General features: G+C 35.9%; 1 protein-coding gene across 1 annotated transcript in view; it reads left to right on the top strand.

Moving 5' to 3' along the window:
- LOC124723153 (bromodomain adjacent to zinc finger domain protein 2B-like) overlaps positions 1 to 19,327 on the top strand; it is a 302,554-nt gene that overhangs the window by 130,954 nt on the left and 152,273 nt on the right. The window contains exons 16-17 of the mRNA XM_047248344.1: positions 3,228 to 3,281; positions 15,568 to 15,766. Coding sequence (XP_047104300.1) covers positions 3,228 to 3,281; positions 15,568 to 15,766 — 253 coding nt within the window. The remainder of the gene's footprint in view (positions 1 to 3,227; positions 3,282 to 15,567; positions 15,767 to 19,327) is intronic.

The raw sequence follows: 19,327 nt of genomic DNA, 5'->3' as shown, positions 1-19,327 counted from the left end.
TTTGATATTATTTCTCAATGATGTCACCCTCAACTTGTTTACTGGACACAGGATAGTGTGATAACAGAGTGAGAGAACACTAGTACCTATAATCCATTAATTTTTTTGTGTAAAATTATTTTAATCTTGGAAATTGAAGTTTGGAAATAGGTTATGAAGATATCAGAAAGAGATTGTATAGACATTCATCATATTTAACAATGTTCTGCTTAGATCTCAACAGTATAGCTAAACATGAAATGGGCTATGCTAGTTTGTGCACTTATGATGATTAATGCAGTTGATTTCTTGTGAGAACACACACACACACACACACACACACACACACACACACACACATATTTTTGAGAAATGTTTAAAAGTAATAATATGGTAATCATTTGTGTGGTGTGCCTGTTTGTAAATACTGTGTCTATTGTTCTGAATGGACAGTCTTTCATGTTATTTGTCTTGTTTGCTTGCTTTCTTAATTAGCTAAAATCTTTTCTGTTTTGACTTTACAATGTACCTTTATGTATTTGCTTGTACTTTTAGTTATTGTGTCAGTACATTAAAGTAATTTCATTTTTTTGTGGTGGGTCAAACGAGTTGCACTCAGGTTTATCAATATTTATTCTCTCAAAAATTTCTTAGCATTTGTGCATGGATTATTGGAGATGACAAAATGTATTTCCCTGTGAAAGACATGTTAACTTTGGGTATATTATATTTTCTGCAAAACTGTAGTGCTTTTCTAAAGCATGGAAAACTTCTGTAAACTATACAGTGAATGTGTCATTTCAAGTATGACATATGAAAGGGAAAATTTCAATTAGTCGCATATGTCAGAGTGACTTGCTTTCATATGTTCACTGTATATTGTACTGTCATGTATTCCACATTTTAAATGATCATTTACCCTAATATGCAGAAATATAAAAATGAAAATTAATTAAATTACTCTGTTATAAAACAACAAAGCCTGTCATTGTTCCACATTGTAAGGCATTATCATATTTGTTTCTCATTATAGAGGGACTGCAAGAAAATTCTTTGCATGAACTCTCTAAAGAACATATTTTCCCTTTCTTGAAAGCAGTGAAACTCATAGAAGCTTTTTGTCTGACCTTACAAAATGTTTTGAGTGCAACAGTTTGATCCATCACCATTAGTTTGAACGTGACATCACATTACTGGTTTCAAAATTTAGAGTTAGCAGCACTAGATTGTCTGAAAAACTGACAGAAATGTCATTATGCACAGCCATAGACAGGACTAAATCTTAACAGTGATTATCACAAATGCAAGGGAGTGTTTATAATGCTGTGATCAAGTAAACCAGTTGTGGGAGTAATTATTTATTTTATTGCACTCCTGTTTGTAATAAATGAAACCATTGTCTACAGGGGAAATATCAGGTTTTGGACATCCAAACCTCTGTTTCCTACTAGCGGTTTTATTTTGCAGTATGTTCCCAAAGAAAAATGAAATTTTGATAATTTATGACAAATCCTTAAATAATTGAAATCCATAAAGATTCAGTTAGGAGCATCATTGAAATATTGCAAGAAGTAGCAGATATACATAATACTCAATAACCTGAGTTTCATTGTTCTTGCTGTCCATTAAAAGTAAAGGCTGTATCATATCTGTGCCACCGCAATTTTCTGCACAATAAACTCGCAGAAAAACAATTTGAATTGTGCTGCACAATGTCAGTCTGTGTGGTGTAGAAACTCTCTCTACATGTAATTATATGAATTCCTTGACATGGGGGTTCTCACCCTCTGTTCTCCAGTACAGTTTTGTGATGTCATGACATTGCTTTCATTTTGAATGTGTTTGCAGTATGTTACTTTTGCACATTTTTAATTCATGCATTTATTTAATTTCATTTTTTGTTCCTAGCATTGACGATTTTAAATTGCTTATATAGCCTATCCTGTATGTAGCTGTGTGATTGGTGTGAATGTATGTGCACAAAATTTTGTAGACTTCTTGTCTGTCCCAAAAAGTGAGACACTTCTGACGAAATTAAAATTATGATTTTGGGATGTGTTAATATCTCTCTTGCATATTTAAATATGTTAATTACTTTCACTAAACATTTACTCATCTAGAAATGTTAGGGTTGAGAAACTGGAATGCATATGAAATATGCAATAGTGTGTTGCAGGTGGTTTGCCCAAAACTTTCTTGTGTTGGTTTCATCTGAATCTTTAGTACAGTTAATGCTTGCTAGCATTCTGCAACAGAATTAGTTTAATATTTAATGGAATTATCACTTCTGATTGAGTAACTAATGAGTTACCAATATTTAACTGCATTTATTGATGTTTTCATTTTTATGTCAGTATCAAAAAGCAAACTGTACTGCACATTCCATTACATGATGATGTATTGAAAGTTTTAATGTTACTATATCTGTTTAGGGCACAATATGAACACCACTTAAATCAGTGTACCAGTAACTACTTATATAATCTGATTTAATTATTTCAGACAAATGTAGCCTTTTAATCCTCAAAAAGTCTCTCAGACAAATGTAGCCTTTTAATCCTCAAAAAGTCTCTTTAAGTCTTCTGTTTACTTTTGGATAAGTGAAGTCACTGACGTGTAAAGCCATCAGATACTTTCAAGAAATTTAATTTTCTCTCTGCTGATATATTTAGTGACATTCTGTCTGAACTGCACTTTGTTTCTTCTTATTCTGTTATTCGCAAAGGATCGTGATTTGTGACAAGTATTTGCTCATTATGTAGTCTGACATTAGTCTCAAAAGCCTAATGGCTCTTCCTGTCAATGCAGCATCAACCTCATATAAAGATCATTGTCATGTGCACTACCTATCTATGAATTAATCTGTATCTGTGGTGGAAATAGGGGACTATGTCAGCTTTCAACTGAATGCAATTGGAAAACAGTTTACGAGCACACACTTTTTACCCTGCAATCCAGTTTGACAGTCATCACTATACCATACAGACTCAAACTGGGTCTTTCTCATACTCTTATAATATGCTTTGTGTATTTAACCCCATAAAAGAGATTTGTTACTGTTAGAAAATGATTTATTTATATTTTATTATGTATTTAAAATGTATATGTGAAGAGTTATTGTTATTTGCAAATAATCAATTAGCTTATATTTGTCAGAAGTGTCTTACCTGTTGGGATAGATTGTATTTGACTGGCAGGCTGATGTGTGAACACTCTTTGTTTTGTCTGTTTCCCCTCATGCGGTGCAGCTTTACATGCAAGAGCTGAGTAAGCAGAGGGAGATGCTGTACACGGTGGAATTGGTATGTTTCTTATTTCACACTAAACGTGCATTCAAATCTGCTGCATGGGTCACTCCAAGAAATGTCTTGTCAGTTGAGGAATTTGAAATAATAAGCTATGGTGCCTACAGAGATTAAAGCAAGGGGAATTCCTTTTATATAAACTGTTAACTTGTATCTTATGCAAGGAAAAATGTTAGAGCATACTTTCTTACTGTTCCTGCATCACTACCTTTTGAGAACCCATTTTTTTTAACAAAGTAAATAAAAATGCTTATTATTGTTGTTTAACATGTTCTTTTATCTGAAACTTGTTTCCCAGATTGAATGCTAATCCTATATTTCTTTTATTAATGTCAGAGATTTACAGGAACTGGAAACAATTTGCTCATAACAGAACAAAGGAGTGTCAACATCGGCATGTCCCTTTGTGCAACACACATAGCCAGTTGCCATAAGGGCATGGCGGCGGTGTCTGTAATATTGAGAAGCGCATGTAGATACTACTTCATTTGGCACTTATTTCCATTCTACTCTTCTTATAGCATGAAACTCTTATTAGCAGTTACAGTGTGTTAAGCGTTTGAAGTAATTGACAGAATCCTACATTATCTAGTATTTTATTATTTTGGCAGTAGGTTCACAGTTTAAATACCTACAGCTACATATCAATTATGATCCCTGATTTACTTACGTGTTGTGTGTCTAAATTGTGCACCAATACGTTGAGCTGTGGGGCAAAGCTTTTCTGGTCTAAATATTTGATCTGCTTACATTTATAGATTACAGATCACCTACTGCACTCTTCTGTTTCTCCTCTTGATAGGACTGTGTAGTCAAAAATACATTTTCAATGATAGTTCATATACTGGATATTCTGTTTCTCCTACCATATTTAAATGAAAACTTTATAAATATTTAAATTTTCATTTGGAAAGAAAATCAAGTTGTTAAAAAAAATAATTTTGCATTTTTGTCTATATTAGGTCTTAAAGTTGTGGTGTTTCGAGTGACTCGAAGTCGGTAAATTGAAGTGAATGAAATAAGTGGGAATGAAATCATCGAAATCCCATGACATGAAATGATATCAGTGAAATTCATTCAGAAATACTCAATTTAAAAATTTATGAATATGTTGTCACAAATGAAAATTTGTGCCTGAACAGAATTTGAACCCAGATGTTATTGTAATCCTGTAACTAATCAGGCACAGCAGTGTTTGGAAGTAGCAGTGATGTTGATGATGGTAATGGGTGGGTGGGTGGGTTTGTGTAAGGGGGGGGGGGGCGAGGGAGGGTGAGGGAGGCAGGATATCAATGACATTAGAGTTTGAATTGGTCTTTGGTGTATTAGTCACATGGCCTAATTAATTATTGTAACCACTAGAGATAAGCAGGATGTCCTGTTTTGAGTACCTATCTAGTTCATTTGTCATGACACATTCATTATGATGTCATTCCAGGTATACCTCCGCTTTGAAGTCTAGTTTCATATTTCACTCTAAGTTTAATTAATATGTCTGATCATGATTGGTAATTGTATTCAGTCATATTTGTTTACTCTGTTCTTGAAATTAAATGTTATCTTCAACAGATTACACATTTTTTCGGAACAATGCAGATGCCAACTTAAAGAGAATGGATTACAATACAAATTTCATAAGGAAACTGTTAATACTTCTCAGTCATTCTTAATCCATTTGTGTCAGGTTTAAATGCACCACAGGTACCTTAGGACACAGATTTAAATCAGCACCCAGTCACCAAAAGGACAAGCATATCATAAAAGATGAAGAATACTATGTGATCAAAATTATCCGGACACACCCAAAAACATACATTTTTCATATTAGGTGCATTGTGCTGCCACCTACTGCCAGCCTACTGCCAGGTACTCCATATCAGTGACCTCAGTAGTCATTAGACATCATGAGAGAGCACGATGGGGCACTCTGCGGAACTCACGAACTTCGAATGTGGTCATGTGATTGGGTGTAACTTGTGTCATACGTCTGTACACGAGAATTCCACACTCCTGAATATTGCTAGGTCCACTGTTTCCAATGTGATAGTGAAGTGGAAATGTAAAGGGACATGTAAACACAAAAGTGTACAGGCCGACCTCGTCTGTTGACTGACAGAGACTGCCGACAGTTGAAGAGGATTGTAATGTGTAATAGGCAGACTTCTATCCAGACCATCACACGGGAATTCCAAACTGCATCAGGATCCACTGCAAGTACTATAACAGTTAGGCAGGATGTGAGGAAACTTGGATTTCATGGTCGAGTGGCTGCTCAGAAGCCACACATCACGCCGGTAAATGCCAAACGACACCTTGTTTGGTGTAAGGAGTGTGAACATTGGACTATCGAACAGTGGAAAAAGCTTGTGTGAAGCAACGAATCACAGTACACAGTGTGACGATCCGATGGCAGAGTGTGGGTATAGTGAATTCCCGGTGAAAGTCATCTGTCAGTGTGTGTAGTGCCAACAGTGAAATTCGGAGGTGGTGGTGTTATGGTGTGGTTGTGTTTTTCATGGACGGGGCATGCACCCCTTGTTGTTTTGCATGGCACTATCACAGCACAGGCTTGCATTGATGTTTCAAGCATAGTTCTTGCTTCCGACTGTTGAAGAGCAATTCAGGGATGGCAATTGCATCTTTCAACATGATCAAGCACCTGTTCATAATGGTGGCCTGTGGTGGAGTGGTGACACAACAATAACATCCCTGTAATGGTCTGGCTTGCACGGAGTCCTGACCTGAATCTTACAGAAGACCTTTGACATGTTTTGGAATGCTGACTTCATGCCAGGCCCCACTGACCGACATCGATACCTCTCCTCAGTGCAGCACTCATGAAGAATGGGGCAGCCATTTCCCAAAAAACCTTCCAGCACCTGATTGAACATATGCCTGTCAGAGTGGAAGCTGTCATCAAGGCTAAGGGTGGGCCAACACCAAACTGAATTCCAGCATTACCCATGGAGGGCACCACGAACTTGTAAGTTATTTTCAGGCAGGTGTCTGGATACTTTTGATCGCTTAGTGTGTCAAGTATTTTGTATTGAAGTTTTTTAAGTGTGTTTTAGAACCACAAGATGTATCGTATAAGTAGGTTTTTTTTGGTGTGGTAGATTTCAAAGCATTCTGCTAAATATACAACACAAAATTTGTTGCATTATCAGGCACTTTCACTTCATTTTCCTTTGTTGTAGGTCACTGCATAACATACTGTTAGTGTATTCTTTTTTTGGATTGGTGGGATGTTTGTTGAAAACCAGCCCACTTCTTTCGTTATGTGTGCAAAGGAGTAAACACTAACGCATTTCATCCTCTTGTTACAGGAGTTACACTGATTGCATCAATAAATCTGCAATGTTTACGCGTAAGCCTGAGAGCATTTTCTCTTTCTGATGTGTGAGTTCATGGTGGACAGTGTAGGCATTCAGTATACATACGTTCAGAATACATATAGAGATTTTGTTTCACATTTCTCATTACTAGACCGATGGTCCTTCTCTGAAAAGTTAGAAGAGAAATCATTGTCATTATCTAAATTATAACTAAATTTGGAACTACTGTCTGTGTGCCAGAAAACCATGTGCTTGCAATATGTGTTGAAGGACATGTAAGAGTCAACAGTGGCCACACAAATGCAATGGTAGTGTAATGATATCAACTGAGGTGAATGTGTTAATACTGTTGCCTGTTTCACTCAACAGTTAACAAAATGTTATGTTGGTATCAATTGCAGCAATTAAAAGAGATATGGTTTAATGATTGGGGACGTTATGCAGGAACATATTTAGAATCCCATTTTCACAAGAAACTACTGTGATACTAAATATATACAGACATGAAACCTGATAAAAGTAAATACTTCAATATTGTCCCACTGGAAACAATATATTATGCTGTGTATAGAACAAAACCCAATGATCCTAACACTTAACAGCTTAAATAGGAATAACCATTTTACCAACAATACTGTACATCATGAGATGTCATGTCGGTAAAGCCCAAGTATCATATTTCTTAAAGATTTTTCCCACATTTTGTATATGATTACACACACTATTATAATGCTTTACTTGTACATGGTTTGCATACCTTGAGTCTGAATGTTTAAGGCTCTAATAGTCATGTGGACTGTAGGAACAACGTTTGTTAGGGAAAGCCTCAGATTTGTGTTGAGCAACTGGTTACATGAAAATCCTTGTCCAATGATGCAAATTTAGTTTATCCACTTTTTATGTAATTCAAATCCAGAAGTGACATGGGTGATTCTTTTCTGCATGTAATCAGAATGTACCATACTAGTTGTGATGCACCATTAGCTGCATAAAGGGCATTTAAGCATAAATATTTTGTAAGCTGAGAATCAGTTCACATTTTAATATGTGTTTTCTGATTTTTATTGCCAAGGAAGACCCAGAAGTTAGCATTTTTACATTCACTGATTCGTTCCAATTTTTAATTGTCTTTTTTTAAAATTGCCACTCTTGTGTAGAAAAAAGAAATAACTTAAATTTTAATGAAAATATCCAAGACCTGCTGAAAATAATTACAAAGAGGATGAAAATAACAGAAAGGGAAACAGTTACATTTTGGTGAAGAAAGTGTGTAATGTCATTATTGACATATTGCACGGTCTTGTAGACATTTATTATGATTTCTGTAAGTTGATATTCCATTTATTTCTGTTTCTCATTACTATTGACATTTTACACAGGACATTCTTTGTATATGGGTGTTCTTGGGTGGGTTTTGTGTATCTTTTTGGTGTCATATGAAAGAAATTGTAAACTGAAATGATGTTAACACATGTGACATGGTTCAAAGTAGTATCCTTTAATTCTTTCTTGCTTGTATTTATGTGTTTGTTGAAATCCTTCATAATACTCTTTAGGGGCTGCTGTTGTTTATCAGCTATTTCTTTGTGTTTTCTGTTATTTTCTTCAAACTTGTTGAAAGCTGCTGTTGGTGTTATATTTGTGACTGGTGGCTATTTTGTGTACACGTATTAAAATGTAAAATATTTTGATATTTGTCAATGTCTTTGGAATATGTTCTCTTATTTCTAAGTATTTCATTTGTTTTAAAATAGTGGGACATACATAAAATTTTCATCTGGTAGTATATTTAGGAGAGAGGATACCAATTGAAGAAATCTTGTTGTAAAAACTGATGCCTATTGCTTCTCTCTCTCAAAAAAAAAAAAAAAAAAAAAAAAAACAATGTTTCTCCAAAAAGTATTTCTTCCATGCTTGATTGTCTCAAGTCACACATATTTGAAACAGTCAAGTAAAGGCTTAATGACTGAGGATTGGTGTGCATATGTATAACGAATTAGGCTTTAGTATGAGATCTCACGTAGCTTCATCAGACAATCCAGCAGATAACAGAACTGTAAGTACTTCTGACACTTTTAAAACTTATGATTTTATTGTTGGTTTTTAAACAAACACCACTGTGCGAAAACCATCCAGGGTCTCACTACATGTCTGTAGTCTATAGTTACTCAACTTCATCATTCTGCCCACTACTCCCTTTCTGCTTTTGGTCTTTCTGCCCAGTCTACCATTAATTTTGATTCATCTACTTGATGTCTGTCATATTCTAACTGTCCTTTGTTGGAATATGTACTTTATTGGTTTCAAACAATGATTGTTCTCTCTCTTCTCTCTATCTCTTTTTATTTTTGTGATTTGCTTACATAAAGTAATCAAACTGATGTAGTTCTAGAAGATTCATTGTAAATATGGAGAAAAAAATGTGTTATTGGAGTTATTTTCCTTTAGACATGGCTTCATGCAGTTATCATTACAAGGACATGGCTGGCTCTGACATCATAATTCTCAACATTTGCAAAGCTTCTTGTTTTAGCCGAGAGGTAGGAGCTGATTTGATTTGTGGATACCATAAAATCATAACATTGTCAACATGTAAACAAGAATTTCTGCCTATATTTATTCCCATGCAAATGACTTCTGTTGTGATCATTGTCTTTTAATTTGGTAATAAGTGCTAAAAATAAATGAGACATTAAAAAAGTAGGTATAATATCTGACAAAGAAAAAGTAGAGCAGAACAGTTTGATTAAGTGCAGAACCAAAATCTGTGGTGTCTACTTCAGATAGTAGGCTAACATAACCGCAAAGTTTTTTTCTTGAAATGTAAATAATAAACCAAGAATTTACTGGTTCTATTGGAACTTCGGAATCCACTATACTATCTGTTCTCCAAGTTACTGTGATGGAATTACATTTATCTTTCCTTAATAAGTGGCCAGTACACTTGAATAGCAAGCAGTACAGTTGACATCTATTTAAGATGAATCACATTGCAGTTTTTCATGGCATAACCCTTACTGAAAGTAATTTATTCTGTTCTGTAATGCCCATTTTCTTCAACATTGTCTATTCCTCTGACATCATTCTAGTGAGTAGTTAATCACTACATTTTGATTAAAATTACTTGATAGTTGATGTCCATCACTTGCCGCTACAATGTTGCCACATCCGCTGCCAGCTACACTCGGTTATAGGTGACACACAAACATGGCGGGTCACTGCAGAAATGCTGTTAATGTCTAACATGGAGGAATTTTGAAAGTGGTCACTGCGAGGTATGACATAAATGAGAGATGCTCTGTCAACAGCTGATTTTAAGTGAGCAAAGGCTGAACTGCGACAGGCGATGGGTTTTATAGCAGTGAATTTAAATTTAAACTCGTGTACTAAACTAACCAAAACCTTGTGATGTGCAATGTATCTGAAAAAACACCAATAAACAATCTGTAGCAGAACTAAAATCCTATTTGGTTTGTTCATGGTGTTTAAGCCTAACCTCTACAAGCACACTCAAGGCACAAAAATTTCGTAATATGTTTGTTTGCATAGCCATCTTCCACAGCAAAGTGTTACCAACTGATTATCAGTCATGGGTGACACTTTGTTGTAGATTGTAGATGACACAAGCAGATTCCAGATGAAAAAAGAATGATAGGAAGAAAAATAAGAGCAAATAAAAAAGTCAATGCAATGATGAAAATAATGTGGCAAATTATTAGAAATAAAAAAAATTACATTTAAACCAATTAACTGAATAAAAATTGTAATCAATGTCTTTTGATTAGGTTTAGAAAAATAAAAACAATCTGCTATATTTGATGAGATTTGAACATTGTGTATATGCTAACATGGCTTGTTTATATGCTTTGCCACTACACATCGAAAGGTTGTTATATTTATGACTCTAGTGTCCCATTTGCAATGATTAATTGACAGCCTTCAAAAATTTGGCTTCATGAAATGTCATGTGAAGCTTATCAAATGTGAGCTTATGTCTGTGATTATAATAACTATATATGTGACAATGAATCGCATATTGTGTGGAAGGATACAGGACTATTTGGTTAGCACTGAGTATGAAACGTGTGTTGTTTTTGGTGTGGTTATCATGTGTGATGAAATATGAAATAAAAGCACCTGATCCAGGATTCAGGATCCAAACACATCAGGAAAGAAAGCTGGAAAGGGTGTTGGAAGTAAACTACTTGTTGTGGCAGTTTGGCATTGGTGAACACTTTGGGCATGACAGTGAGCGTTCTGACTGGAGGATGCTAGCCACAACACGTGAAGCGTCAACTATCGAGTAATTTTAATTGGCCTATAGACGACTGTTTGTACTTGATGTGGCTCTACTGAGAACTTTTGACAGATGATTTAGTGTCTGATAATTTATTTGGCCTATAGAGGACTGTTCTTACTTGATGTGTTTCTACTGAGAACATCTGACAGATGATTTGTGTCTGATAATTTCTTTCCTTTTGTGTTTCCTTAGAAAAAATTATAAATTGCTGCCGCATTTCTTAATTTTGATGTTGTACTCTTTCTTAGAAAGAGAAGTACTTTTTAGTGTTACAAAATTATTTGTAGCCTAGACATATGTATAGCATTGTGTGTAGTGTGCATGTGGGCGTAAATTTGAAAGAAAATGAATGTGTGATACTGGTTTTGATTTGAGTAGCTAATTTCTGTGGAATGCGAGAACCAGTTTAGGAGTTGCGGTGGGAGGTAATCATGTGTACTTTGAAAGACAGCGTAAATGTCAAAGGTAAAACTAGGGCTAAGAATTACACATGTTGATCTTTGAAATTTAACTGCATTTACCTTATTATCTTAGAGTTTAGTGTTACAATTTTAAAGTATATAGATATTTCATTTCACTTTCACTTGGTTTACATTTCTGGTGTTTTGTTCCTTCCACCACAAATGTTCAAAATTTCTTCGCGATTCATTTTGCTTTTGCACTGCAGCTCCCATCCTTGTAATTAGGTGTGTGTAACAAAGATTTTAAATTTATTTTATTTGGTGTGAATTCGCTTTTCGTAAGTATGATCATCTTCATTGTCTGTTATGAATGTAAGCAGTTTTCAGATTTGGTGTTAGATCATCATGATTTAGTATCTTCAGTGTTTGTTTGTATTATAACATTTCAGTTTTTGACCAGCTACCTAAGATAATGTTGGTGCGCTTACAGTTTTTATTACATACTAAATTTTGATACTACATTTTAATTACTCTCTGAGCTGACAATGAAATGTGACCTATGCTCTCATAACATTTGACTCACTTTTTTCACCAATGATTGTGCTATTAACTGATAACAATTAGTACATTTAATAATGTACTTTATGTTTGCACCTCTTAATAGTGTGTGTCTTGCTGTTAATTTCATTTCCTTGCACAAGATATACATGAATCTGCAGTCTTAAATCTGCCATAGACATTAATAAAGATATTTTTTGAACTGTTTTAGTTCTGTGGAGTGACCCTATTGTTAACAGAATTGTATATGCATGTAAAAATCTATGCAAGTGTTCATAAATATATTTACCTATAACCAGTAGGCTTCAGTATGTAGGGGCTTAATTTACTGTATGGGTAAACAATCATTGTGTCTGTGTTCTTACTGTGTAATATTAATTCTGGATAGTTTTTCTTAAGGAATACATCACATTTTGTTGGTCTTATCACAGTGTATAATGTGTCATAGCTTGTTTCCAAGGATATAGAGAATAAGATTAATGCAGAATTATGTGAACCTGAAATCTTTGCTTAAGAATTTCATGAGAAGATGAGGCTAGTTGGAGTGCTGCAGACTGCAGTGATCATACAGGTGTAGATATCTCCAAAATCTTGTGTACCCATCCTGATTCTGCTCTTTCACAGTTCTGAATCGAATGTGTGTCTATTACAGGGAGCAGGAGGGGAGGGGAAACAACAACCAAAAGCAAAAGTCTGCCATTCTGGCTTCAGACAGGCTGATCAGGACTACCACAAAACTGCTGTCATCCTCAGTCAAAAGCATAATTTGATGTAATGTGGAGGGGCTTGGGGTTCAGCACACCTGTCTCCCAGTTGTTGTTAACTTTGCAGATCTTAGAGCCGCTACTTCTTATCCAAGTAGCTTGTCAGTCAGCATCATGAGGCTGAGTGGACACCATTACAGTCGTCTCACCAAGGAAAAATTGAATCCATGTCATCCACATGGCAGTCAACCATTCTGAGCATTTAGCTACAGAGACGAACTGTGGGGGTCTATAATTTCATTACAGTCTATTTTTAGGAAATTACACTGACTATATTTACACAGAAGGAGATGTTAATTTGGAAGTTTATGCAATGCAGTTGACAGTCACAAATAAAAATAACAAATGACAGGCTTTGTGGTCAGTATAGCACTCCAACTGTGCATCTGTTGATAACTTTGTTTATGATGAATTTATGTAATTTAATTGCAGTCAAAACTTCTCCTAACGCTTAACCTTTATCTGATTACTGCTTTTTTTAACTTTTATTGCTGTGATATTTTGATTTATTTTGAATGAAGTATAAATAACTTCAGTTACCGGACCAATGTATTATTATTCACAATGCCACAAATAAAGAAGCTACAACAATTAAAAAAAGTCATTGAAAAAACAGGAGAATGTTTCCTAATTTTGCTTTTGCTGGCAACATATTTCTCATATCTACTTCTCTTTTCCTTGACTTCTTCAGATCAGCATCACTCTCTGAATCTTCTAAGCTTCGACTATTTCAAATAATATCTGTTTCTAGCATTTCATTATTATGTAGTTCTCTGTTGTCTTTCTCTATTGTCTCTCCCCTGACTCTCAACACTGGCTGACTTTCATTTTTAATACATGATTATTTATGTTTTTTCATGCTTCTTGTTTGCTCTTGCTGTGTGATGAAAATTTAGGTTCTGTATGTGACTCACTCTTTTTGCTGATCTGCTGCTGTTGGAAAGGAGAAATTTTCATCAAAATTTGATTCTAGTTTTATTTTGGTATATTTATTTTAACATATTTTTCCTTCTTTCTTTGATTCCTTTTTCCATATGTTATACCAGTAATTGTTTGCTTCTTTGTAACTTAGTTTATTTTCTACTTTGTTTATTGTTTGTTTCATTCTTCTTTATTTTGTTTTAAGCCCCCTCTTCATTTTTGCTTTTGTACTGTTATACACAGTGAAGACTTTATTGATTTATCATACTTTTGTTTTCATTGTCTCATCTCTTCAATTTTCAGATATTTGACTATTACCTTCTGTTACTTTTTCAAAAATATTTCTATATTATCTTGATTTCTGCTACCATCATCTCATATTCCTATTTTTTAGGGTTTTTATACATAATTTTCTGTGCTATGTAATCTCTCTCCACTCATGTGTAATTAAGATCCTCTTATTTCCCTGTTCATTATGTGTCTCCCAGCACAGTTTTCCTACAACAGGTATATTTTACTCTGATTTCCACTGCTATTTTTCATTTGCACTGGCTTACTTTTCCTCTTCTTTCTCATCTTTTGCCTCCTGTTGTTTTGAAATACCCTAGACCTTACTCTTCTTTCTGTGGTGAGTCCCATAACATATTAAATTTGCCCATTTCACTTGCTTGATTTTAGGATAGTACAGTTCCATGTAGTGTACATCCACAAGTGCTTTTCATTTGTCAGTTTTGTCAATGGTGAACATTGGAAAATACATGTTTCTCAATTCATTCCAACTGTTCAGCATTTGCAGACATAACATTCCTCCCCTCACCTTAGTTTCTCTAAATTACTTTTTTCTCATATGAATTTTCATAATGATAAACTCGTATCACCAAATAAAGGTTGTTGATTGTATCCCTCATGCTCTGTTACGTATCTTCCTCAGTGGAGATCATTACAGATAGCAATTACATTCTGAACTTCCTGTTAAAAAGTTGTTTTTAGTTACCTTAACAGTTATATTCTTACCTCCATCTCTCACTAGTCTCCCACAAACTTATCCAAATAATTTCCATTCCCCTTCCAGAAATCCAGCTTCCACAAACTTGGTGTTAGACAATTTTATACAACATTATTTTCCCATGTTTTCAGATTTTCTACCTTATATTTTCTATTACTTTCTTCACTGCCTCTTCTCTACACTTTTCTCTCTCCCTTATATCTGACATCATAAAATTTTACAGATTTTGAAATATAGTTTATTGGTAACATTTTATTGTAGATTTTCCTCTTGTCCAGTCCTAAGCTGACACTCACAGCTAATAGCTGTACTTAGTCGTCTTTTGCATAAGCCCTTCCTTTCTTTCAACAGATGAAGAAAATCTATGGTTCTGAAAGGTAGCATGTATATGCATATTATTATTTATGACTTCATGCTACCAACGTGTAAGTAGAAATTTTTTCATCCTAAATTTGATTATGGTAAAAACAATTAATTACATTTGTGTCTCAAAGTGATTTTTTCCCAAACTGGAATTCACTTATATATGCAGATTGTAATAAACAGTGAGTTTTGTACTTGGGAAACAATTTATTGTATTTGAGGTAGTTCATAACAGTTTTACAAAGCAATAAGAATCAGTAAATAAGACCTCTAAGCATAATCACAAATATAAAAATTCTCTTTTCCATTACTGTGGTGGACTTTTCATTGTTAGTTATTACATATCGGTTGATACTTCATGTGAAATATCTTTATTTGCAATGCTTACTTCAGCCAACTGTGGCAAATATGAAGAGTTAATTTTTTTTTCTTTTTAAAATTAGAACATTTCTTATAAGAAATATTACTTACAATTACTCATATTTCTCAGAGAAAATTTGTTTCTCTTCATGAAGATAACATAAGCTTAAGAAATAAATGTTTATTTTACTTTAGTATTTATACATTTAGGAACTATAATGATTCTGCACTGTTTGTTTTGGAATGCCATTTGCATTTTATAATTATCTGTCTAGGAACGTGAGCGTAGGAGGCAACATATGCTTTTAGTTAAAGCACTTGAAGCACGTAAACGTCAGGAGGAAAGAGAAAGAAAACGCCAAGAAGTAAGAGCCGAGAAAATTGCCAGTAAGGAACGTAAACTGGAGCAACGTCGCATAGAGTTGGAACTTGTGAGAGAATTACGGAAACCTGTTGAAGATATGGAACTGACAGGTTTGCAGAAATTTTTGTTTCTTCAAAAAGTGCTAACTCCTTGTTAGCAGCACTTAATATTCTCAACTGTCTATTAATAAATTTTCTCATCAGTAGGGACCTGAAAATGGAGCACGTGATTTTGGCAAAATTAGCATTTTTGAAATTTGCATCTAACTTAAATGACTAGGTGTACAAATGTAAAAGATTGTCATACTATGTTCCCAATGACTAAGGAATGTTACTTTGAAACTGACAAAAACAAATGGGTTGATTGTGGAGCTTTCTGACTGGTTTGCTTTTGAAAAAACTTCAACACTTTTTTCAGAATGGTCTTTGCTTGTTCTCTTCTTTTGGCTCTATTTAAGCTTTCAACAAATGATTGTTTCTGCTGAGAAGCAGCAGCATTTCTCTCTGGGTGAACAGAGTGCTTCTCTGATTTAAGGTGTTTCTTGATATTGTTTTTCTTTACTCACTCAATCAGATAATTATAAAATCTGCAAAATATTGATTTCAGCCTTGCATGAGTATTCATAGCCATATGATCCATACAGACAGAACTGACAAGGTGCTTAGCATAGAAGTAGAACGAAAAATAAATCTAGTTGCACCTGACACACATTATCTATTCAAACTAGGTTTCATCAGATGATATGCAATATTATTAACTCAGAGTTGGTTATATTTTAAGTAGTACTTATATGTAGAAAATAAAGCTTTTTGTGTGGATACAATTCTCTATGAAATAGCATTTGTTAAGTAAATTCATGTTTTTGCATTTTGAATCAGAGTTCACAACTATATTCTCATTTATTGCGAAAGCTGATTTTTGGGGGTCTAATTATCAGTATTAATTGACTACTATATTAAATATAACTGAGTGATTTTATAAAATATATTATTAGCAGTTATAAAAATAAGTGTGTTACATTCTGCCTCTAGTGGTGAGTAACACCCTGTGGTAACAGGCTATTAGGGAAAATGTTTCAGTCAGCCTGATTGTGATTTTCGAACAATTTTCCATGTTGCTTTGTGTTACATAGTTTGTGTTTCATGTCCCACAAGTACTTTGGATAAGAAAAATATGGTGTGAAAGCTGCAGGTTTAAAATTACTCAAGGCTTTTTCATTAACGTTGACAGTTAGCAGAAGTTGCACTTGTCTAACGTAGAACCTTTTCTCCTCGCGGATCACACTCACGCAGTGATACCTGAACGTGCGAGGTATTGTAACAAGTGTACAGACCTCCGATTAGTCAGTATGCATTAGTCTGCATTAGTCTGTACCAGTCTGCATTTGTCTGTACCAGTCTATAGTCAAGTTTCAGTCTGCGCCTAATAAGATTACCATATTCCTGTACATAGCCATGAAGAGAAATGTATAGACACTTTGTCAAGTATCAGAGATATGTGAGAATAAGATTAACGTACCAAGACCAAAGGAACTTCAGATTGTCAATTGTAAATAGCATCCAGAATCAAGTTAAGTAAGGTTTATGCTTGTTATTATTTTAATAAATGTGTGTGAAAATTAATCAAATTCTGTTTAAAGTTGGTCACCCTCAATCTGCTACTCTAAGCGTGCAAGTGGCATTTCTGTCGTCTAACCTAACGGCAGAAGATAAACACGCCACGATAAGACCACGAGACGTATTGCTGACACTCGCCTACTTCGTTAGAGCGACAAGTCAAATAATCTGATGGTGTGTGTACCGGAGGTCTTACAGTATGCACACCACACTATCCAATCTGTCTGCGGATGCCGCTGCCTTCAGATTGGAGCGTTCCTGACATATTATGTCAATTGTGGTATTCCACGCTGCACTGAGCTGAAAAACCACTAACCCTGTTTACTAAATTGTTGTGCAGACGTATTTCCACTGCCTCTTTGAAGATCGAGTCCCAGAAACCGTTGGCGCAGCACAACTTCTTTGTTTTTTCGAATTCGAAGGTGTGTCACTCGATAATGCTATGTTCTGCTACTGCAGACTTGTTTGTCTGTCCTAGTCATACGTTCCTGATGTGTTCAGTACACAGCAGATGCAGGATGGAATAAATCGGGCAGACACAACAATGTATCTCCCAGTATTTCCTTGGTACCAGCCATTTTCCAGAGGTACCTGGAGCTGCTGACACAGTCCATCATGGCTCGTGTAAATTGTCTCGATGACATTTTGGTCACCGGCTGTACATGCCATGAGCCTTTGCAACACATTGGTACCTTGTTTCATGCTCTCTAGGCTGCAGGCTTACACTGTTGGCCAGAAAAGTGTAGTTTCTTTCAACCGGAAGTCGCATACCTGGGGCATTGGCTCAGCAAAGAAGGCATTTGTTTGTTGGATCGCAACATTGCAGCCTTCAATACCCTTCCCCACCCAAAGGAGTTATCTGACCTCCAGGTTTTTTTTGGGCATGGTTAAATACTACTTATAATACTGTGAGAAGGTAAGTTGCTACTCACCATATAGCAGAGATGCTGAGTCACAGATAGGCACAGCAAAAAGACTTTCACCATTAAAGCTTTTGGCCATTGGCCTTCGTCAACAGTAGGTGTGCGCGCGCATGCGCGCGCGCTCACACACACACACGCACACACACAACTCAGAGACATGACTGCAGTCTCAGACAACTGAAATCACACTGCGAGCAGCAGCACCAGTGCATTATGGGAGTGGCGACTGGATGGGGGTATGGAGGAGGCTGGGATGGACAGGGGGAGGGATAGTATGGTGGGGGTGATGGACAGTGAAGTGCTGCAGGTTAGACAGAGGGCAGGGGAGAGGTGGGGAAAAGGGGAGAAGTAGTGGAAAAGAGAGAAGTAGAAAGACTGGAAGTGGTGGTGAAATGACGGCTGTGTAGTGCTGTAATGGGAGCAGGGGAGGGGCTGGATGGGTGAGGACAGTGACTAACAAAGGTTGAGGACAGGAGGGTTACGGGAATGTAGGATGTATTGCAGGGAAAGTTCCCACCTGTACAATTCAGAAAAGCTGGTGTTGGTGGGAAGGATCCATATGGCACAGGCTATGAAGCAGTCATTGAAATGAAGGATATTATGTTCGGCAGCATTTTCAGCAACAGGGTGGTCCACTTGTTTCTTGGCCACAGTTTGTCTGCAGCCTTTCATGCGGCCATACAGCTTGTTGGTTGTCATGCCTACATAGAATGCAGCACAGTGCATGCAGCTTAGCTTGTAGACCACATGACTGGTTTCACAGGTATCCCTGCCTTTGATGGGATAGGTGATGTTAGTGACTGGACTACAGTAGGTGGTGGTGGGCAGATGTATGGGACAGGTCTTGCATCTAGGTCTGTTACAGGGGTATGAGCCATGAGGTAAGGGATTGGGAGCAGGGATTGTGTAAGAATGGACGAGTATATTGTGTAGGTTCGGTGGACGGCAGAATACCACTGTGGCAGGGGTGGGAAGGATAGTGGGCAGGACGTTTCTCATTTCAGTGCAAAATGAGATTTAATCAAAACCCTGGCAGAGAATGTAATTCAGTTGCTCCAGTCGTGGGTGGTACTGAGTTACGAGGGTAATGCTCCTCTGTGGCTGGACGGGGGTACTTCGGGAGATGGGGGGA

The sequence above is a fragment of the Schistocerca piceifrons genome, chromosome X, assembly GCF_021461385.2.
Source record: "Schistocerca piceifrons isolate TAMUIC-IGC-003096 chromosome X, iqSchPice1.1, whole genome shotgun sequence".
Taxonomy (NCBI): domain Eukaryota; kingdom Metazoa; phylum Arthropoda; class Insecta; order Orthoptera; family Acrididae; genus Schistocerca; species Schistocerca piceifrons.
This window is presented reverse-complemented; position numbering and strand designations above follow the sequence as displayed.